Source organism: Dermochelys coriacea, chromosome 1 (genome assembly GCF_009764565.3).
Source record: "Dermochelys coriacea isolate rDerCor1 chromosome 1, rDerCor1.pri.v4, whole genome shotgun sequence".
Taxonomy (NCBI): Eukaryota; Metazoa; Chordata; order Testudines; family Dermochelyidae; genus Dermochelys; species Dermochelys coriacea.
Window position 1 is genome coordinate 35,822,088 of NC_050068.2, and position 24,403 is coordinate 35,846,490.

At 39.0% G+C, this 24,403-nt stretch overlaps 1 protein-coding gene across 5 annotated transcripts in view; it reads right to left on the reverse strand.

The window, feature by feature from the left end:
- The window catches only part of CWF19L2 (CWF19 like cell cycle control factor 2), a 197,014-nt gene that overhangs the window by 131,419 nt on the left and 41,192 nt on the right, over positions 1-24,403 (reverse strand). For 4 of the 5 annotated variants that reach the window (XM_038371146.1, XM_043504207.1, XM_043504208.1 and 1 more), the window contains 5 exons: positions 23,054-23,147; positions 20,433-20,548; positions 18,100-18,812; positions 9,839-9,935; positions 4,125-4,217 (listed from right to left, as the gene is read on the reverse strand). In XM_038371146.1, coding sequence (XP_038227074.1) covers positions 4,125-4,217; positions 9,839-9,935; positions 18,100-18,812; positions 20,433-20,548; positions 23,054-23,147 — 1,113 coding nt within the window. The remainder of the gene's footprint in view (positions 1-4,124; positions 4,218-9,838; positions 9,936-18,099; positions 18,813-20,432; positions 20,549-23,053; positions 23,148-24,403) is intronic. The other variant, XM_043504209.1, reaches the window with a different exon arrangement.

Here is a 24,403-nt window from a genome sequence, read left to right on the forward strand (position 1 = left end):
CTACTTAGCCCAAATACATTTAATTGGTCTGTGCAATTCTTCCTGCATTTTAACAAAATTAAAACGTACTCCAAGAATTTCCCATAAATTGCACTCAAGAAAAGACACCCTTCCTTTAATGTTCCTCTCATTATTATAAATAGTTATTCAAACACTGTCTTTTAACATCAGCACACAAGCTCCCATTGAAAGCATGTCCTATTCCCAGCATAACTTCGAAGTCTAGTTATTCATACTTTGCAACTCTGTAATTTTGGTACTTAGCTTAAACCTAAGCTTAAAAACCCAAGCTTCAAAAACAGACATATGGAAATAGTGGAATAGGAGTTTTTTGTAGGAAACCAAAACCTTAGCTATCCAAGCATAGTTGGCTGTGGAACAAATGCTCCATTTTTCATTTATCCACCAGAGAGGTATTCATCCCATTGGACCATTTCTTAGAATACTTTCTTAGATCTTCAACTACATTTACAACCTATAGTAATTCAAACTGATCTCAAAGTCATAGATGCCTTGTAAAACAAAGTGTTCTGACTGATATCCGAGGATCTACAAACTATATGAGACTTGTATAACTCTAGTGGCCAAAGTCCCAAGACAGCCTTCTCTACTAACCATCTAAAAAAAATACCAAGGTTCCAAAGCAAAGGGTGATGTAAGGTGGAAAATATATTCCAAGAATCAGAAGATCAAGACATGCAAGTAATGCACTAATCCATACCACTAACTGCTTGGAAAACTATCAAGGAAATCAACACTTCATGTAGTCAGAAATTATTATTACCAACATTTGCCAAAGAGTTCTAAAGCAAAACAGTACTCAAGTTCAAGTGCTGCTTCATAAAGGTCAAAATATAAGAAACTTTAAATAGCTAATTTTCACCAGTGTGGATCGATCCAATCCCCATAACCAAACAAACAGAATGTGACTAAAAGAGTAACAACCCTTTCACATATCAGAAAGACAAAGCACCTTTCTTTTCTACATAATCCTAATTTAATATTTATTTTTGAAATCCCTAAGCCTCCTTAAACTTCTGGCACCTGATGTATTATGTGCATCTCTATTGTTTTCTCTGTGTGTACTCTTTGGAACAGGAACGTTATCTTATACAATACAGAGCCCATTGTCAAACAACAACATTTTTCCTCAAAATGTTCATTACAATTTGAACAGAAGCACCTACATTTTTATGTGAAATTAGAACACCTAGCCACATATTAATCTCCACACCATGGCACACAAGTACAAATTTTGCCCTTGGATATTCAGTGAAGTTTAAGACTCCCGGTGACTTTGAACGAAAGGACAGAATTTGGCATTTAGTTTTGATCTTGTTCCCCAAAGCATTGACTATTTTTTTTTTAAATACCATAGCTCTATTTCTTCCACACTATCATTGCACATGGATGTACTTTAATTGTAGATTTCAGAGTAGCAGCAGTATTAGTCTGTATCCATAAAAAGAAAAGGAGTACTTGTGGCACCTTAGAGACTAATCAATTTATTTGAGCATAAGCTTTCATGAGCTACAGCTCACTTCATCGGATGCATGTTTATTTCCCTCCCCCCCTCCCCCGCCCCGCTGTTCCTCAGACATTCTTGTCAACTGCTGGAAATGGCCCACCTTGACTATCACTACAAAAGGTTCCACCCCCGCTCCCCACTCTCCTGCTGGTAATAGCTCACCTTACATGATCACTCTCATTACAGTGTGTATGGTAACACCCATTGTTTCCTGTTCTCTGTGTATATAAATCTCCCCACTGTATTTTCCACTGAACGCATCCGATGAAGTGAGCTGTAGCTCACAAAAGCTTATGCTCAAATAAATTTGTTAGTCTCTAAGGTGCCACAAGTCCTCCTTTTCTTTTGAGATAATGGCACTCAACAGACATGCTTCTATGGCAGGTTTAATATAGCTACAAGAGGAGATTAAACCTGATCACTAGCTTCCTATGCATACTCTGTCCTACCACTGAGTATCATGAGAAGATAAAGCTGTAACATCCTTGTCAGGTTCTCTGACCTCATCCCAACATCACAGTCAAAACTCGGCTGGGGCTTGTAATCAGAATTTGAGAATTCACTGGCATATTTCAATAATAGCTGGGATAACCCTGGTATGCTGGCCAACATTTCCCCATCAATGAAAGACAGACTGATATGCAAGTCTGTGTGAGAGCTACTGCTGAGAACATAGTGGCAGGCAGTCGCATTAGTATACATAGTCCCATTCTGAACTCTCAGGATAAAAAGCCCCAATTACTTCAGAATTATAATCCCTATGCACGCAGACCCCATGACTCATTGAAGCCTAATCTTTTACAGTAAAATGCTTTGGCATATGAAGGATGCTATTATATAAACCTAAAAGGAACTGCGTAGTTACACAAAAAATATTTTTCATTTATAGTTACACATGAATATAAAACCAACAGGTGTTTTTCAAAAAGAAAAGGAGTACTTGTGGCATCTTAGAGCCTAACAAATTTATTTGAGCATAAGCTTTCGTGAGCTACAGCTCCCTTCATCCAATGCATTCACACATCCAATCATTTATTATGCTATTAATACTTCCTAATTATTAAATCTTCATACATTTCTTTTTACAAGACTTTGGAATACAATTGCTGACATCCAAATACAGCCTAATTTTTCATCTAATCATAGCATCAGGTTTCCATATACAAGATATTTCAACACTCCGAACTTCCAGATATTTTTTAAAGTTTAAAACTGTACTTTTAAATTGGCAATATCAGAGTGAATGCTACCAAGTTTTTCAGAAGTCATAAACCAACAAATGCACTTCAGCTGAAAAAAATATCTAGGGCACTAACAAATAATTAAATTAAGCAGGACACAAAGGAAATTTTTAAAATGCTTAATATTTGTAAGATATATCTTTAAATGATTTATCGCTCAGCCTAAAAAAGTAGTACTTTTTTGGTGAGAAATATAATAGAGTTTTTCAATATTCTAAGGTATTCTAGTAACTTAAATATGCATTTCTTATTGCAATATGTATTGATAATTTACCTTTTAATGGAAATTAATAATCAGTATCTCTGTTTTGTTGTTGGTGTTGGTTTTTAGTGCCTTTTTCTGAGTTCACCCTAAAAGGCACAATTATGCTACTTATCTTATATTTAGTTACAATATACTTACTCCCAGCCCTTTGTGAAAAACAGACATCTTTAAAAATAATGACGTAAGTATATACAAAACATATTTGCTTCTAAAAATAAAATACACCTCTTTATCTAGAAGAATTATACTTTGAAACTATAATTAGCACACTGAAAAACTAACTAGTTTCACTTTCTATCTGCATTCTTACTTTTCAAAGTTTTTAATTTCTAGCAGCTCTATAAAGATCAAACACAAACCTGTCTAAACAGGTTCACTGGACAAAGTCCAATCTGATTTATTCTATATTGACTTTACATCTATTCTGGGATCCGTAAATCTGAAGATTGCTCCATACAATCTAAAGCTGTAATTTTCCTTCCGGCTTCATTTTGTGGTTTATATTACCACGAGAAATTCCTGTTAGAAATAGTACCTCTTGCTGTCCAGATGGAGGCAGTTTGTTCTCTATATTCTTTTTTAAAAAAGTAAACTACTGCAATGGGAATATGCTCAGCATCACCTGAAGACACAACCGGCACTTTGCCATTATTTTACCAATGTAAGCAAAGTAAAGTGAAACCTGAATACTGTGGGCAAAAAATACCCAGTAATGAGGTACCATGCAACAGCTTAACACACTGCTTAAGAGCTGTAGTAAGAGCCAAGTCCTGTTCCCAATGGAATCACTCGGAGCTGTACTATTCAATTACAACAGGAATTTGTCCCTCAGGAGGTGTGTGTAAAGGGCATCACACAGGCTTTGAAAGATGCACTGGGATGAATTGCACCCAGAAGGAGTTTATGACATTTTCCCTGCAGCTATACAGTCTGACATTTTAGCACTCACTAGATGTCTTGGCTCTTTTACAGATAACCTTTGTAAATTTCAAACATCTAAATTTAAAAATATCATTGCTACAGGTACTTTTTACCTGCATTGTGATTTTTGTGCTGGCACATAAGAATGGAGGAATATTTTTTCCCTTACCTCCTTTTCAGGTGGTCTTGCAGGAGTCTCTGTTCTACTTTCTTTTAGTTTACGTGCATTTTCAAGCTGGGCTTGAAGCTTTGAAGCTAAATCCTTTAAAGAAAACGATAAAAATAAATTAGTTTAGTTGTCTTAGCTCTTATTTACAAAAATGTATATCCCAACTGTCCATTTCTCTTGCTTCTCCATGTTTTGTTTATTTTTTTAAAACACCAGCTCACAGGTATATAGAAGTACTATTAACTGTAATGCCAGTGCCATTTGAACAATTCCTTATTATAGATACAAAATCAGAAATTTTTCCAAACAATTTAAAAAACAGACGCATCTGAAGCTTTATGGCGCATATCATTTTAAAAAATAGCACTTCCATAACACATTACATTTTCAAATGCACTGTTCAAACATCAATCAATTTATACTCATAAAATCTGTTGGTAAGCATAACAGCCATTATACAGATGGGAAAGCAGATAGAGGTAAGTCTAACCTAATGTAATGTACACCCTTTTCCAACACCCTGAGTTTATAAGTTCCACAAAAAGTCTAAGAGCAAATCTTACAGCTGCTTCTACTGTATAGATTTACCCTCCCTTACATACCACCTCGGAATTTGGGCCTTGAGTCTAATTTGAGTTCTGGATGACCCAAAGATGGAAGAGTGAGGCCTATTTGCATTCTCCCATTAGTAGTTTTCCCTGATATCGTCTTCTCTTCTGTTCCTCCTCATACAGACAAGGTGGGTGAGATAATTGGACCAACTTCTGTTGGTGAGAGAGACAAGCTTTCGAGCTACACAGAGCTCTTCCTCATGTCTGGGAAAGGTACTGAGAGTTTCACAGCTAAACACAAGATTGAACAGATAGTTCCCTTCGAATATGTGCTAACTACTTATGCTGAACTATCTGTTCAATTTTGTATTTAACTGTGACACCCTCAGTATCTTTCTGCAGACCCGAAGAAGAACTCTGTGTAACTTGAAAGTTTGTCTCTCTCACCAACAGAAGCTGATCCAATAAAAGGTATCACCTCACCCATCTTGTCTCTCTAATATCCTGGGACCGACATGGCTAGAACAACACTGCATAGTTCCTATTACGTAAATTACAGCAATTTAGACTCAATGGGCTAAATTCAGAGCAATAGAGCAAAAAGTAAATTAATTCATTTGATTTATATTTATTATTAAACAAGGTAATCAGGCCTAAATTGCTAATTCCACACAATGATAAAAATTAATTCCAATGTAAATAATTAAAATAATTAATATGAAATTAACAGCAAGATAACGATTTTGACTATTACCAACTGAAATCAAACAAAATGGCAAAACACCTCACATATACATCATTTGTACGTACAAGAGGGCTTTTACTGGCAATATTTTCTTCTGTTACTTAAAAGAACACCAACAGCTTAAAAATCATACTTCTATCCAAATGTTTCCCAGTATTGTTATAAATATCAGCTAAGATTACCAAGACTGAAAATTAGAGTATTGGGAAACCCATAATTTTTCTATGTCCCCCACAATTTTGATTACTTTATGCATTTTGTAGTACTTGGTGTATAGTCAGTTTCACTGCTTTCCCCATAGGGCCAGATACCCAATTTCTCTCATTTGTGTGGGTTTTTCCAAACTTCAATAAGGAAAAGAAAAATATTCAAAAATACAAGTTTAAAATCCCCCAGATTGGCAGGGAGACTTACGGGGGAAAGATGTAGTATCTGAAATTACTTTTAGTTCACTCAAGTTAGCTTTCATTTCTTTTCAAAGCTGACTAGATTTCAGCTTGGCAATGTCTCTTTAAAAGCTATCTCTGTTTAAAAATATGCTGCATACACATTTATTCTGATGATTATGCAAAGGGGAAAACAAAATACTGATGTAAAATAAGATCTGGAAATAATTTATAATGTATAGGGTGACCAGATAGCAAGTGTGTAAAATTGGGATGGGGGTGGGCAGGTAACAGGTGCCTACAAAAGAAAAAGCCCCAAATATTGGGACTGTCCCTATAAAATCAGGACATCTGGTCATGCTAACAAGTATCACTTTCTCATGTGAAACATAGTTTTTAAAATATTTTAAAACTGACTTTGGAAATACCAATAGGACACACAGATCTGTGTGAAAAATAATCTGTGAGGCCATCCTAAATTAAAAAGTCTGAAAGCCACTTCTTGTTCCCTGCACAAAGTTATAATCTTATTTGTGACTTCACAATTACAGTAGTTGCTGTAGAGATGTCAAACAGAATTATTGCTTCAAGGAGACTCATGCAGCAAGTATAGATGCATGAAAAAAAATCCTTAGAAACAAAAAATATACATAAAGGACCACATTGGTTAACTTGTTTCTAAAATGGACATTTTCCACCATTCTCCATTAGGTTTTTGCAGTGTCTTTAAGAGCATCTTTGCAAGACACAATAACTTGCAAAACATAGCCTCAATCTAACACAATGAGACTGACATGGTTGATAAGTCCTAAGAATTTGGGCCCATTCCTCAGATCATCCTAGTAGCCCTTCTCTGTACCTGCTCCAGTTTGAATTCATCCTTTTTAAAAATGGGAGACCAGAACTGCACACAGTATTCCAGGTGAGGTCTCACCAGTGCCTTGTATAACGGTACTAAAACCTCCTTATCCCTACTGGAAATGCCTCTCCTGATGCATCTCAAAACCGCATTAGCTTTTTTCACAGCCATATCACATTGGCAGCTCATAGTCATCCTATGATCAACCAATACTCCAAGGTCCTTCTCCTCTTCCGTTACTTCTAATTGATGCGTCCCCAACTTATAACTAAAATTCTTGTTATTAATCCCTAAATGCATAACTTTACACTTCTCACTATTAAATTTCATCCTATTACTATTACTCCAGTTTACAAGGTCATCCAGATCCTCCTGTATAATATCCCGATCCTTCTCCGAATTGGCAATACCTCTCAGCTTTGTATCATCTGCAAACTTTATTAGCACACTCCCACTTTTTGTGCCAAGGTCAGTAACAAAAAGATTAAATAAGATTGGTCCCAAAACCGATCCCTGAGGAACTCCACTGGTAACCTCCCTCCAACCTGACAGTTCGCCTTTCAGTAGGACCCGTTGCAGTCTCCCCTTTAACCAATTCCTTATCCACCTTTTGATGTTCATATTGATCCCCATCTTCTCCAATTTAACTAATAATTCCCCATGTGGCACGGTATCAAATGCCTTACTGAAATCTAGGTAAATTAGATCCACTGCATTTCCAAAAGAAATCTAATGAGGTTCAATAAGGATAAGTGCAGGGTCCTGCACTTAGGATGGAAGAATCCAATGCACCGCTACAGACTAGGGACCGAATGGCTCGGCAGCAGTTCTGCGGAAAAGGACCTAGGGGTGACAGTGGACGAGAAGCTGGATATGAGTCAGCAGTGTGCCCTTGTTGCCAAGAAGGCCAATGGCATTTTGGGATGTATAAGTAGGGGCATAGCGAGCAGATCGAGGGACGTGATCGTTCCCCTCTATTCGACACTGGTGAGGCCTCATCTGGAGTACTGTGTCCAGTTTTGGGCCCCACACTACAGGAAGGATGTGGATAAATTGGAAAGAGTACAACGAAGGGCAACAAAAATGATTAGGGGTCTAGAGCACATGACTTATGAGGAGAGGCTGAGGGAGCTGGGATTGTTTAGTCTGCAGAAGAGAAGAATGAGGGGGGATTTGATAGCTGCTTTCAACTACCTGAAAGGGGGTTTCAAAGAGGATGGCTCTAGACTGTTCTCAATGGTAGCAAATGACAGAACGAGGAGTAATGGTCTCAAGTTGCAATGGGGGAGGTTTAGATTGGATATTAGGAAAAACTTTTCACTAAGAGGGTGGTGAAACACTGGAATGCGTTACCTAGGGAGGTGGTAGAATCTCCTTCCTTAGAGGTTTTTAAGGTCAGGCTTGACAAAGCCCTGGCTGGGATGATTTAACTGGGACTTGGTCCTGCTTTGAGCAGGGGGTTGGACTAGATTACCTTCTGGGGTCCCTTCCAACCCTGATATTCTATGATTCTATGATTCTATGATACCTCTAGCTGCTACCACAATACACATGACAAATAATAAATAAATACATAAATAAATAATGCACAAAAATCGGGGGGCATGTCAATCTACTGGTTCCCAGAACTGAGAGTTACTGTTACCTCTCTCAGCATCAGTAAACCACACTGTGTCAGAGAGAGTGGAAGTTAGTTGGACACTGTTTCACTTATCACCATTGGCTAAAAGGCATCAGATAAACCAGTACAATGTATCTATAGTGTTATATAATACAAATATCTTTTTGTAAACAAGAGTCTTTCAAACCACACAGCGATGTTCCTGATTTTTCAGTCTGCTTTAGCAGTTCCAGTTCAGACTGTGGTTCCAAACCTGCAGCTGCTAGGAGCTTCAGAGAGTCATAGAGAGCTCACTCCACCAGGGACAGGTTACAATCGTAATCTTGATGCTTAGCCCTCATGTACTACTGCAGGACAGCATGGTCTACGAGAGTCTGCTGATTGAGCTCTGTGGTGATAACATGATCCACAGAAAATCCTTCCACCTTTATTTTGAAATCTTCCACCTTTATTTTGAAATTGGCAGGAGCACATTGCAAGTTTCCCCTTCCTCCTGTTACCAGAAAACCTCTATACATTAAAAGAAAAGGAGTACTTGTGGCACCTTAGAGACTAACAAATTTATTAGAGCATAAGCTTTCGTGAGCTACAGCTCGCTTCATCGGATGCATTTGGTGGAAAAAACAGAGGGGAGATTGATATACACACACAGAGAACATGAAACAATGGGTTTATCATACACACTGTAAGGAGAGTGATCACTTAAGATAAGCCATCACCAGCAGCAGGGGGGGGAAAGGAGGAAAACCTTTCATGGTGACAAGCAAGGTAGGCTAATTCCAGCAGTTAACAAGAATATCAGAGGAACAGTGGGGGGGGGGGGGGGGAGAAATACCATGGGGAAATAGTTTTACTTTGTGTAATGACTCATCCATTCCCAGTCTCTATTCAAGCCTAAGTTAATTGTATCCAGTTTGCAAATTAATTCCAATTCAGCAGTCTCTCGTTGGAGTCTGTTTTTGAAGCTTTTTTGTTGAAGAATAGCCACTCTTAGGTCTGTGATCGAGTGACCAGAGAGATTGAAGTGTTCTCCAACTGGTTTTTGAATGTTATAATTCTTGACGTCTGATTTGTGTCCATTCATTCTTTTACGTAGAGACTGTCCAGTCTGGCCAATGTACATGGCAGAGGGGCATTGCTGGCACATGATGGCATATATCACATTGGTAGATGCGCAGGTGAATGAGCCTCTGATAGTGTGGCTGATGTGATTAGGCCCTATGATGGTATCCCCTGAATAGATATGTGGACAGAGTTGGCAACGGGCTTTGTTGCAAGGATATACATTGTTCTCTAACTCTCACCATAAAGAGAAAATGGTTTTTGACATGTTCCCTGTTCTACAAACCCCTATGGGGTTGAATCCCCCACCCCTTGACCACAGGGTATAGCTAATTGCAGGAGAAGTTATGAAGAAGGTTGCATATTAAATTCTGAACCTGATCAAATGGCTTTTCATCGTGCTTTGGTCAAAAGGAGAGGCCAATTCAAGCCCTGTGAGCTACAGTACATGCCATCTGCAGTATATCAGAGCAAACTTCAAAAACCTTACCAAATTTCCCATCAGTTCTGCTTTCACAATCTTGGCTCCCAGTCTGTTCATCTCTTCTTCACTAAGGGCTTGGGGAGTCCCATCCTTTGAAGGATGTCTGGTTGAAATACCACAAACGTTCACAGCCCATAGGAAACAAAAAAATATTTACCTAATTAACAACCATTGCACTAGCAAACATGTTCAAATGCTGAAAGAAATTTAAAACAATCATAATCACAACTATCCCTCTACAAATCCTTTCATAGTCACTACATCTCTAAAGGACAGACAAGAACTTTTGAAAAAGATGTGTAACCATGATGCGCATAAAGCTATATATTCCTTTAGTTTTGGGATCTTTTAGGATGAAAGGCACTACGTATTGTGCATTTTCTTGGCTCGAGGGAGCAGTAAATAACCCATAGCAGATAAAAGCGGGCTATGCATGCAGTATAGCTTCCTGACAGGACAGACCAGCTGGGTCCAGAGATAGTCCTTCAAGCAGTACCAAATCATCCTGCCTGGCAACAACCAAAGACCCTTCCTCCTCTCTAGCCCTGAACCTTCGACTCCATCTCATAACAATTAATCTGTTCATAAACCCTGAAGCAATAATTCTGTTTATGACATCTCCACAGCAAGAAAACCTACCAGTTGTTTATCCACTTGGAGGTTATGTAGTTCTTCATTTCCCAAAGCTTAAGTTGTTCTTAGATTTATCTGCTCAGAGGACAATCTTTGGGTTATGAAAATATTATAGCACATATATTAGAATCTACACTGAAAGTTAATTGGTGACATTTGTAAGTAAAATCTCCCCTAGAAATTGTGTTCCTATTCTGGGGGATATGGCGGCCTACTGGACTAGGAATCAGAAATGCACGAGTCCCAATCCCTCTCTCTGCCAATGATTTACTAAGTGGCTTTACACAAAGTATTTCACCAGAATTGTTCCAAGACTGAATTTCCTCATCTGTAAAATGGAGTTAATAATACAAAGGGCAGTGGTAGAAATAATTAGTGGTCATATTGTGGTTTAAAGATTGAAAGTGCTAATAATAATTTTTAAAAACGTAGGCTAGCTAGTAACTATCCTAAACAGACATCTCCAGAAGATAATTAATTTATAACCCTAAGAAAGACTTAAAAAACAAACTTAGATTGCATTCAACAAAATAATTCATTGCTCTTTCACTGCTCAGCTACTGAAAACCAAATATTGCTGGACAGCTGGAACCATTTCCCAGTTACATAAGTAAAGGCCAAAGAGAACCAAATTGGCTGAAAATGTATGAAAATATCTCTTCCATCCAGACACATAGCATTTTATATCTAAATTACTCTAGCCTTAAAATAGTCCATTTATACCTGATACAGCTGGAAATGCATACCTACAAGATGTATATCTAGACAGTAAAACAGTTCCTATTGAGAGAAGAATGCACTTCCCACCCCAAGCTGACTGAATATATGCTCTTAGCTCCGTTTTTAGCTGTTGAAAGACATTCCATTTTGAGGCTCACCCAGGACAACTTTGTTATGCAGTGTGAGCCTCTGTACCCCAAAGTAGCACCCTGGAAACCCCCATATTCAACATGGTGATACGAGTATGATATTTTTGTACAAAGTTTTGTCGTTTTGTATAAAGTATACCTTGTGAGGTATCATTTTGAAAATCTTGATCTGTTGAACATTAGTATCTTGTTGGATTTATGTACTATCATTGTATGTGAAGTTATGAAGCATTGCTATATGTTACTGAAATATGGTGGGAGGCTGGGAGATGCCCACAGCCAACCTTTCAATTGCAAAGGATCAGCAAGATGTACTGACAGCTCATTAAAGGGAATCCACTCTTCCAATGGCCATCCCAGAAACTTCTCATAGAGAGCACGTATGCAATGGAGACTGCTTGACCAATAGGGACTGCCTGATCCCCACATCACAGCAAAAATCTTTCCAGAAAGGTAGTAGAAAATATAGAAGGGAAGAGATATCATAAATTGGCCTTCTCCCTCCATCCCTCCCTCCCTCCCCCCAACACCTGGAGGACAAAGACTTTGAACTGGGGAAGGGTGGTCCAGTCCAGTCTGTGTACTGAGGATCTGTAACCTACTTGTACCATCTTGATTCAAATTCAGCTTAGTTTGTAGAACTTAAATTGCATGTTTATTATTGTTTGTAAGTAACCAACTCTGATCTCTATGCCTAGTACTTACTATCGCTTAAAATCTTTTTCTGTAGTTAATAAACCAGTTTTATATTTTACCTAAAACAGTGTGTTTTGGATGAAGTGCTTGGGAAATCTCAGCTCAGTTTACGAAGGCTAGCGTGTGTCCATTCCACACTGAGGCAGAGGCAAACTCCTCAATGAACTTTCAATGGTCAGAAGCCTGGCCAGTGTAAGATGGTACAGTTCTGAGGTGCAAGGCTGTGGAGCTGGAGGGAATTGGGGAATTTGAGACTCCCTATTGATGGTTCATGAGTGGCTAGGAGATCATTCATGTAACACAGTTGGGTGTACCCCTGCCTCTGTGTAAGTGCAGTGCCTACCAGCATCACAGTGTGAGAGGCAGCCCAGGCTGGTGGTTTGAAGGGCTCAGTGGTCCCACAATCAAGGTTGCACCCTGGAAACCCAGTCACAAGCAATACTGCCCACTTAAATGAGAGAAGGATATCCTGGAAATGGCATCAAGATCTGGAGATTATAACCCTCTTTCAAACTCTGTCAGTGCTTTTAGCCATGTCTGTTCATATTGGGGACCTATTTGTTAGAAAGTATAGTATTTTATAAACTCTAAACAAGAATCAACGTTTCTTGATCATTTAAGTATAGCTAATGCCACTGCTGTATGATGAATTTTTATGTGTGGTATTTATAGTTGCATTTAACTTTTCTTATTTATGTAACATGAGACAGGATTATAATTCTTCAAAAAATGTTTATATTGCTCTATCTACATGTGTGAAAAACCTGAGCATAATCCTACTTCACTTGCCACAGTACTTCCTATACAACATTACATAACTGAGAAGTCATTTCAAAAGCATTACTGAATGCTAGGAGAATGAAAGCAACCGAACTATTAAAAAAATTAGACATGCTGTCATAACAGAGAAAGAATATGCTGCTTAAAACATGATGAACATAATGTGCATGATTAAATCCTGCGAGACTTTCAAAATGGAAGACCTTTAAAACAGGTCTCACGTTTTAGTCTGAGATATCACAGTGCTAACCTGGGGAAGTTTTTCAAACCATTTCTGCCTGCATTTCAGGGGCCCAATCCAACATCCATTACTTCAATGGGAATAGAATCTGGCTCCAAGAGGCAATGATAACAGTTTAACTCCTTGTAAAAAGGAAATAAACAGAGAAATTAAAGGTTCTGGAGCTCTTGCTTCTCATATCCCCTAAACCTACATATTGTAAAGCAATTAAAACAAACAGTAGGGGTATTACATTAGTCAGAGTAAGAGACATTTATTACTTTGTACATGCTCTCTGTGATGTTATTGCTTAAATCTTTATCTGCACTTTTTCAGATCAACAGTATTTTTCTCTCAGCTTGTCTCAAATTAAACTCCAGTGCACATATATTTTAGTCCCATTATTAAGCATGATTTTCAGCCAAGAGCATCCTATCACGATGGACATTTCCTCTGAGGAGATCCCTTGGACATCCAATCAGCCAGGTATTACTAGGCATACAACCTTGAGCTTTTAATTAACTCGTCATAATTGTCCAAAATTCTGATTTAAAAGCTAAAGAAACTCTGTATTTGTTGGAAGAGAGAAAATTAACAAGTACATTGCCAGTATGAGGCATGGAGGATTGGGTGAACACCACCACCCATGCACCTTTCACAGGTGATTTTTGGTGACAGTGTCCATTCAGCTCCTGCATGCATTCTAGTCCCCCCCCTTGGCCCATTCCAAGGATATATGCAGCTGCACAGGTAAACTGCCCCCAGTGCCTTCTCTACTGCGAAGTCCTGAGACACAAGACTCTGAAACAGTGAGAAATGGGGGAAGGAGGGGAAAGTAGCGGAGCATCCATAAGGGGACACATCTGGAAGAAGTTCAGTTACTGCACAACATGAACAATGATGCTCTACTTCAGGGTGACTCCCAAGCAGTATCTCTTGATGGAGGTGGGAGCCTCAGAGTCAAATCGAACACTGAAGACAAGACTGAACTGCCAACTGCAGCATCTGCTCTAGAAGTGTGAATCAGAGCATAATATTTGGAAAAGGTATGTACTGAGGACTAGGTTGTGGCTCTGAAAATTTCAGCAACAGGGACATCTTTCAACAGGGCCATAAAAGTAGATTGGAACCTTGTAGAATGGGTTATTACTCTAGAAGGAGATGAATGTTGGCATCATAACAAGAGATAATATGCACAGAAATTTACTTTCAAAGTCTTCGGATGAAATTGCAGATTCTCTGGATCTGTCAACAACTGACACAAAGTCTAGAAGACTTCCCTGAAATGAGTGGTTCTGTCTGAGTAGAAAACCAGTATCCTTCTGATATCAAAAATATCTAAGGCAGCTCCCTCCCTGGACTGGTGTGGCTTCAGAAACAAAACCGGGAAATGAATAACCTGATTAATATGGAATTTAGAAGAAACTTTAGGTAGAAATCAAGGATGTGGATGTAATGTAACTTTGTCTCTGAAGAACACTGTGAAAGGGAGGGTTTGCCACCACAGCCCCCATTTCTCCATACTTCAAGCAGAAGTGTTGGCCACCAGGAAGGCTGTTTTAATAGACAGGTATAGTAGAATCACAGAAATGTAGAGTGGAAAGGGACCTCGATAAGTCATCAATTCCAGCCCCTTTACTGAAGCAGGACCAAATAAACCTAGACCATCCCTGACAGGTGTTTGTCCAATCTGTTCTTAAAAACCTCCAAAGTGGTGACTGCACAACCTCCTTTGTAATCCTATTAATCCTTATGAAGTTATTCCTAATATCTAACCTAAATCTTTCTTGTTGCGATTAAGCCATTACTTCTTGTCCTACCTTCACTGGATATGGAGAATAAGCGATCACCATTCTCTTTCTAACAGCCATTAATATATGTGACGATGTATCAGGTCCCCCACTCCATCTTCTTTTCTCAAGACTATACAGACCCAGTTTGATTAACCTTTCTTCAGAGGTCAGGTTTTCTAAACCTTTTATCATTTTTGTAGTTCTCCTCTGGACTCTCTCCAATTCATCTACATCTGTCCAGAAGCGTGGCTCTCATTTGGTCACAGTACTCCAGCTGAGCCCTCACCAGTGCCAAGAAGAGTGGAACAATTACCTGCTGTGTCTTACATATGACACTCCGGTTAACACGCCCAAGGATGATATTAGCCTTTTTTGCAACTGCGTCACATTGTGACTCATATTCAGTGTGATCCACTATAACCTCCGAATGCTTTTCAGATGTACTGGTGCTTAGCCAATTATTCCCCATTTTGTAGTTGTGTATTTGATTTTTCCTTCTTATGTGTAGTACTTTGCACTTATCTTTAATGAATTTCAACTTGCTAATTTCACAACAATTCTCTAATTTAGTGAGGTCATTTTGAAGTCTAATGCTATCCTTCAAAGTGTATGCATCCCCCCCACCAGCTTCATGTCCATTTGTAAACTTTATAAGCATACGCTTCATTCCATTGTCCAAGTCATTAATAAAAATACTGAATGGTATTGAAGTTGGGACTGACCCCTATATACTCCCTCCCAGTCTGACAGCAAATCATTGATAACTATTTTTGAGTATAGTCTGTCAACCTTGTACGAATTTCATGTCGTCCACATTTCTCTAGGTCACTTATGAGAATGTCCTGTGGGACTGTGTTAAAATCCTTACTAAAATCAAGATATATCACATCTAGTGCCTTCCTCCATCAATCCCAGTTAGTGACAGACACTCTCAGTGCCTCTGTTTGGGAGGCCTCCACCTACCCACAAAGTGCAAGGTAACTGTCGAACTCTGCTCGTTCGTTTTTATAACTGAAAAGACTGAATACTGCTATAAGAAACTCCTCCCTGATGTCACAACCCAACAGTTCATCACCAAAACCTAATTTATAATCTGCCCATAAGACCTGTTCATCAGTAACTTAAACATAATATATGGGAAACAAAGACTATGTCTTCACTTACGGTGGTGTGCAGAATGCAGGCAGTATACACGTAGCTATATGCCACAGTGAAAGACAGATTGTGTCACTGTGGCATGTAGCTACAGACTGCAGTAAAAAGCTCCAGCAGTGGAATGGCAGGGGGGAAGCTCTAGCAAACAGGAGATAATGGGACACTACACTGCTAATAACAGCATTGTAAATAAGGGAGGCACTGCTTGGGTGTGAGAGAACATGTAGGGCATATACCCAAGGGAGTTCACAAGCGTCGAGCACTCTACTTGCCTAAGCAGTACCTTACCATCTACACCGCTATTTCTACCTGTGCTACCTGGGCGGGCAGTGCCTGTACTCTAAACACCATCATAACTGTAGACATACCTAAAGAAATCACTATTTTCATGAATTCCTCTTTCCATCTGGTCTCTTATCAGCCTCCTCACTGTTCTTGTTGCTGAACATTTCGTTGCTTGCCCACTTTTCCTACATTTATCAAATTCTTCAAACTTAGATCTCATTTGGGCCCTGATCCTTCAAACACTTATGCACATGCTCAACTTTACTACTGAGAATAGTCCCAGTACTTGAATAGAACTTGCTACTCACAGTAGTAAACTTAAACATGTGCATAAGCATTCGCAGGATTGGGGTCTTGGTGATGACAAAGAATGGGTGGCCAGGACCTGCATAAAAGTCCAGTGATTTTTCTAACTTCTTTCCATGATTACTCTCTATTTTCCTTCATTTTATCAACATAGACAGAAGAACAGTAATTCTTACTACACATTGCTTTGTAGTCTCTTTTTAACCCCCCTGAGAATATACATTCAGACAGATGCTTTCTCTGTCATTTATGTCGGAATAAAACTTATTACTTTAACATATAACCTCATCTCTAATCTACCAAATCTATCCATGCTATATTGTTAGCTTAGTTTTCCCCAGTTATTTTGCCATTCAGCATGCCCAGAAACTTGCTTACAAGTAGGTTCTACTTGTTTAAGTTGTAGATGAAATATTATTCCACAGCCTCTCTCAATAGTAGGAAGCAGACTTTACTGTACACCAATGTTCAAAGGAAGGGCAAAGTAATCCACTGTCATGGGCAATATGACTGAAAAATCATGTGTGTCAAATCAAAATAGATAGATATTTCCTACATTGCCTACTTTAGCTTTTTTTCCCCACTGCATGCATCCAATGAAGTGAGCTGTAGCTCACAAAAGCTTATGCTCAAATAAATTTGTTAGTCTCTAAGGTGCCACAAGTACTCCTTTTCTTTTTGCGGATGCAGACTAACATGGCTGCTATTCTGAAACCTACTTTAGCTTTGAAAGCGAGACTCCCAAATACCAAAGAGTCAAGAAGAAAGTTAAATTCCAAGATTAAAACACTATACTCTACAGAAAAGTGCCACTTTAGCACACTTAAAAAGATAAAATGCTACATAACTATGGTGAAATGTATTTTTAAAAGCTGCATAAGTATTCTCAGCCCTCCAAAATTTTCTAAAGAAAACAGTAGTAATGTCACCAACTTTAAATTTACATAATGCCTTTTCACCCCAAAAGATCCCAAAAAGACTTAATAAACCATATTTACACAAATATACATTTCACTTCACTCAACACTGAAGTGCAGGCATATCCAGGGTTGAATAAGTAGTTCTTTTAGTAGTTCAGTATACAGCAACACTATACAATGGTTGGGGTCACATAGGGTAGTATACTGTCAGCATCCAAAAGAAACTGCACTAGAAATGAAGGTAGGCTGAATGAAGCTACTGAATTTTTAATTTTGCCAGGTTACTAATGGTTGCATCCCTACTCATGGGCAATTGGTCTTTAACGTCTATCAAAGATAAGATATGCTTAAGTCTTTCCAAAAAGACTACACCACTGAGCCCTACAGGGCCCTCGGCTACCATGCTGGTTTAGTTTATCACGGACTCAAAGTCACATCTACTAAATCATTTTCTATAGGCTGGGTTTTTCCATTTAAGAACTAATCAGGCTCAAACATGTTTGGAGATCTGATAAGATCCCAGCCCAGTGAGGTATGGCAGCAGACAGATACTTCCTACAAATTAACTTGAAAATATAAATGACATCTAGCAAAATAAATCACAAGATACCCAGAATATGATGCTTTGCTGTCTGGCAATAGCACTTTCTTCTTGGGGATGTTTCCAAGGTTCTCTTCCTGTGTCTTCTCTCTTTCAGTCTTTGGAGCTCCCTCACAATAAGTAGCTTTTTCCATTTTCAATGGCTTTTGATCTAATGTTGGTTTCTCATTTTCATCTTTTATATGTGTTCTGCTCCACGGTGTTTTTTCTTCACTTTCCTTACCAGGTTTTTGGAAATTGCTGCTCAAAGAGCTACAAGATGGTAGTTTTAATGAGGACTGCTGTAACTTGCAGTCTTTACTAACAGATGAGAAATCATCCTCAGAAGGTTTCAAAAATTTGTATTTCAAATTGCTTAGCGAGGAAACAGTCTCCTGACTTTGTTTTTCATCAGAATGTTTTGCTGCTTTGTAACAATTGTCTCTTAACTCAGAGTCTGTGCTACAATGTCTATATTCTTGTTCTTCTCTTGATGTGTCTTTTCTATAACCTCTTTCTTCCAGTGGATATATCTTATTATGCCTACCTCTAGAATGTCCTTTACACGTACCCTTGATTCTGTCACCTTCATCGTGTGTTTCTTCTTCCACGTGGCGCTCTCTCTCTTTTTGCTCAATCTTTGAATAGTTAAATTTTCTCCATCTTCCTTTTCTATATTCATTTTCCTGTTTCGATGCAGCTTGTTCAGCTTCTTCCCATCTTGACTGAAATATTTCCATTGACTACAAGACAGAAGGAAAAATATAATGGCACTATTTTTAAAATGATGTTCACATTAACAAGCATGAGAGAAAGAATACATGATAGTGTTATATGGTGTAATAGTTTTAGTGGTCTAAATTTGGTGTGGCCACATAAGTCATGCAGCGGTGGTAATATCACAGGGGACATTTCTAAAACTAATCAGCATGGATATTTAACTTTTAACCATCACTAGAAGGAAATCAATGATTTACACAACCAGTGAAGTTTCTACCCAATATTCAGGTCTAAAGTCTGACTCATCAGGGACAAGGAAATCTAAGAAACTGTATGCTTATCCTGTCACAAACTTCTGAATTACCTCTTTGTTTTTTTTAAAAAAAAGAGATATTGCAGAACGGCATAGCAGTTGGCAGGCTACATGACATGCATCTACTTTTTTCAGTAGGGATCCCATGGTTGCTTTCCTGAAGAATCACTGGCACCTTGCCTCACTTAGGGAGAAAATCTCATTCACTTGCTGCCCCCTGTACTACTTCTCTGACATTCACGAGCCAAGGAGGACAGGAGTCCAATTTTCTGGTTGTAGTAAGAAGCCATCCCAGCATCTCCAGAATGTCAGTGAGCAGCACTAAAACTCAAATGAAGACGACTCAGCATTTGTCCCCTTAAAATATTCTTAAACCTATTCTTGATATACAATTGAATACCATATATCCTGCACCTTTCACCAATAATTTTGAATAATAATTTCACCATGTTTTGTGGGGTCAGGTTGAGAGGTATGTGTTTTTATGGCAGTTTGTTTTCTTAAAGTTTAGCTTTTGAAAACTACTCAGAGATTTAGCAAGTGAGAAGCACTCTTGGTAGAGACGGATTGCAGGTAAAGTGGCCAACGGATGCATGATAAAATTAATTTCTCACATAACTCTCCAACTTGTTACATGGATAATATCATCACAAAGGATATGTCTATACTTGGAGCTCAGGGTGGGATCTCAGCTCATGTGGACACACTTGCTCTAGCTCTCATCGAGCTAGCACCCTAAAATTAGTAGTGAAGCCAGGGTAGCATGGGCAACGGTGAACAGCTGGGTGGGCTAGACGTGCAGAGTACAAACCCGCATGGGGTACACACAGCACGGCTACCCTGTGCTGCTGCCTATCCTCCTCCAGCCATGCTGCTCTCTTCAGCACACTAGCTCGATGAGCACTAGCACAAGTGTGTCCCCTCAAACTGGGAATCATAATCCTTGCTCATACCACAGACATCGCTAAACTTCTTGTGTGCACACATGGACATGTGTCTGAAAGAAATATCTCTGCAAATACAGATAATTTTGGAAGGTGCTCAGATACATGATAATGGGGATCATATAAGAACCTGAGTGAAGTGAAAGAAATATTTTAACTACAGTCTAGTAGTACCCCACAGTGAAAAAAAGGTAGCATGCAAAATCATGCAAATCAAAGTCTGACAGCATTAATGCCTTCATCACTGATGGAAGTTTCAAGAACAGCAGAGCTTGATCATGTCTTAAGCTATACATTAAATACTTCTGCTTTTACAGGGATTTGACCTTTTCCAAAAGCTTAAAAACTGTAAACAAGGAGAATACTTTTCCTCTTAAGATGCTTACCCCATATCTTTCAGCTACAATTTCCTCAAAATTTCGTTTCTCTCTCTCAGCCTGCTCCTTCATCCTTTGATGGGATTTCTTTAACCAACTTAATCCACCGTCTTCCACCATTTTAACTAAAGGAACAAAAGAATTAGATGTGATATTTTTGTATTTCAGGGTTAGCTTTTATTACCTAATACTTATTGTATACGCTACATGCATCACAGAAACTTAAATTACCTCAGACAGACCTATTTTGTATGCTGACATGGAGTACATCTAGCTTTCTACCTTCATGATCTTGCCCCAACTGAAAATATTGTAATAAAATATTGTCTTTCTTCCTATCCTGAATACATAAAACAGAACAGATGCAAACCTTCTAGTCTTTCAAACCAAATATTTCTTCTTAGCAATTTACATTAGTTGAATTCAAAGATGGTCAGTTTCTTGACGAGTAGTTTATTGGTTTCTCTGCCAGAACAAGCAGAACCAAATGGGGGTACATGGGAGTATGGCATGGCCGCAGCTGGCATGGGTCATCTGACTCACACTCACGGGACTTGGGCTGCAGGGCTACAAATTGATGTGTAGATTTTGGGCTCAGGCTGGTGCCCAAACATAGGATCCCTCAGAGGGTCCCAGGGCAGAGCCCTGGAACCCCCCACTCTTGCAGGGTCTCAGAACTCGTGATCCAGCCCAAGCCCAAACATATACACAGCAATTTTTCAGCCCCAGAGCCCAAGCTCTGAGAGTCCAAGACAGCTAACCCGACCAACTCCGTTTTTTATCCCCATGTACACATACCCCTGGAGCCAGATGAGTGTCTCAGAGTTGAGATTACAAAAAGTACTGGTTGAGGGTGCCTGGTGGGAAGGTGCAGGGGCACCCCCAGAAATTTTTGACTTGATACACACCATCAGTCTTTGTGGAGCTCTCCCCATTGCATCCACTGGCCCCTGTGCCTCGCCTGCCAAGTCTGTGCGACACTAAGCTGCTGTCGTCCAGCCTGGCCCACACAGGTGCAGCATCACTTCCCATCCCTGAGGGGGGAAACAGGCTGCTAGAAGCAAGTCAAGGCCAGGCAGGCTCTTTGCAGGAGAGCCCTGGTGCTACAGCCATCTCCACAGCAATGGCAAGGAGCAGCAGCACTGGCTATCCCACTGCCCACTTAAGCAAGAACTTGTGGCACTACGACCTCTGTGCACGAGGTTGCAATGCCACTTGCTCAATTTTGGCCCTGCTGCCCCGCAACCTGGCATAGAAGGTTCGGAGCCAAATGTGAAGGGACTGTCAGCATCCAGCACTGCTGCTCCTAGCCATTGCTAATAGTAAGCCCCATACATCATGTGCATATGGCTGCAGGCCCCACTGGCAAGATGTTTCACTGATGGGGTGTGGAAGGGTGAGGAGTCTGCATTGCCTGTAAGTGTCACATTTGAGTGGGAAGGACGAACAGAGTGTGCATCTCATGGAGCAGGTGTTCCTGGGAGAGAGATGTATTTTTTATACAGCATCGTAACATGTACAAGGGATAAGGCATGGAAATAAAATACATGGTCCCTGTTGTGGGGATCTTACAACCTAATTTTAGACATGATATATGAGGAAGAGCAACCTCCAATGGGGAAGAAAAAGGAAAACAGAGACAATAAGATTTACATAGTTATTTAGTTTAACATTGTGCGTATATTGATGGTACACGTGATTTTCTGTAATCTTCTCCATTTTATTATTTCAACATACAATGGGTGTTTTGCAGGAAGGAGCAGCACATGGACATTCCCTTTCTTGAGTTCCCTCTCTGTCACCTCCCTCAGATGCAAATCAAATCCCCCTTTCCTTCAAAACTAAAATTAGTAACTAGATTCTTTTGCTGGGGATATTAGTAGGGTTCCCAAGGTCCTGAAGGACTCTGCTGCTCTTCACCTCCTAGGGAGAAAAAATGGCTCAGAGCCAGGCCATGGGTGTTCCTGTCCATGTGATCGCTGGCATGAGTGAGACCCCTGGAAGCCTATAGTCCATACAAATTGTCCACCGAGTAAGTGGGTATGGATTCCCAACAGGGGCCCCTTACTACTCCCTACTACCCAGCATAAGAGTCCCTCTTAATATTTTATAAATGTTATGTGACATTCTGAAAAAATATTTTGTAGCATCACTTGCTGGAAATAGATAGGATAACTCAGGGGTAAGAACTGAACTGAAAAGGTTACAGAAATAATATTTTTCACAAACTGCATTTTTAATGTATTTCATTTAAATGTGACTCACAGATTTCTGTAGTTGAATATTTTAAAACTGTAATTTGCGTAATGGAATGAAAGGTATCAAATGAGATGACAACAATTTATCATGTCCTGGTGGAATCATTCTTTCCTTTAATTAGTTCAAATGAAAGAAAATCTGTGTAGAAACTGAAGGTCAAACAACTCAAGATTATAAATCAGTCAAGAAATATTCTGTGAAACAATGTATTATGGTTTTAACCCAATATTTGCTACTGAAACAAGTTTTACTTTATTTGTCTTCACTGTATGTAACTGGGAGCCCTGCTATGCTGACCATTTTACAACAAACGTCTATGAGGGGACTACATATAGCTTTTCTTTCTAAAAATTATTTTTTTTTTTTTTTACCTTTTTTAACTGAAGTTGCTTCACCCTCTTCTGGTGGTAAACCTGTTCCACCATCTTTCCAGTAGGGGTTCAGCTCTCTTTCAGAAAGTCTAGACTATAGAAAACAATTTTCAACTGATGCACAAAAATCCACTTTGTCTAACAGTTGCTGTTATAACTTTTTAATTATTTTGTATGATCCATACAGAAATGTAATCAGTTTAAACGTACCCAAGTGACAATCTCATTAAGAAACCTTGTGCTGGAACTTTAAAACAAAAAGTTTGACAGGGCAATGTAACTTTCAATATTTTTTTTAAAAAATACTAACTCAGGCAAAATAGCCAGGTGAAGAATCAACTACAATTGTAAGCAGAAAATATTTATGAATGTTTTGAGGAAATGTGTGTCTTTTCTATATACAGTAGTACTGGACATAATTTTCTTCAATATTTTCTTCCAAAGAATAATCTCTAAGACTTCCTTTTGCCGTTCAAAGAGTGTACTTTCAAAACTACAGTTTGTTAAACAAGAATTAAACATTTCACTACATCACTTCTTCTTAGCACTAAAGAAGTTGATAGAAAATAAACACTTTGGGGATTGCTCCCACTTATATATCCTTAAATAACTGACAGAATTCTATCTGTGCCTATGTCTGTCCAAGAATCCCAGGACAGATCTGGTATAGTATTTCTCTATAATTCTAACCACTAATAGCAGGAATTAGATTTTTTTTGGTAAAACCCCCATGATCCAATAGTGAGGGTTTTTTGGTTGCTCTTGTCAACTTATTAAAATTAAAATAAAGAACAGTAAAGAAGCAGCTCTGGAGGAAGTATGTTATGCTAAGGATGCAAAAAAATAACTGTTTTGGGTTTACTTGTGGCACCTTAGAGACTAACAAATTTATTAGAGCATAAGCTTTTGTGAGCTATAGCTCACTTCATCGGATGCATCCGATGAAGTGAGCTGTAGCTCACAAAAGCTTATGCTCTAATAAATTTGTTAGTCTCTAAGGTGCCACAAGTACTCCTTTTCTTTTTGTGAATACAGACTAACACGGCTGCTACTCTGAAACCTGTTTTGGGTTTGTTTGTTTTTTAAGTACATCAGAAGCATGAAGCCACCCAGAGAGGCAATAGGACAGTAAACAATCAAGGTGGTAAAGGAGCAGTCAAGAAAAATAAGGCAATGGCAGAGAAGCTAAATGAATTCTTTGCATCAGTCTTCAGTGCAGAGAATGTGGGGGAGATATCCCATCAGAGCTATTCTTTTTGGATGACAAATCTCAGGAACTGTCCCACACTGAGGTGTCAATAGAAAAGGTTTATCAATAAATTAATAAATTAAACAGTAATCATCACCAAG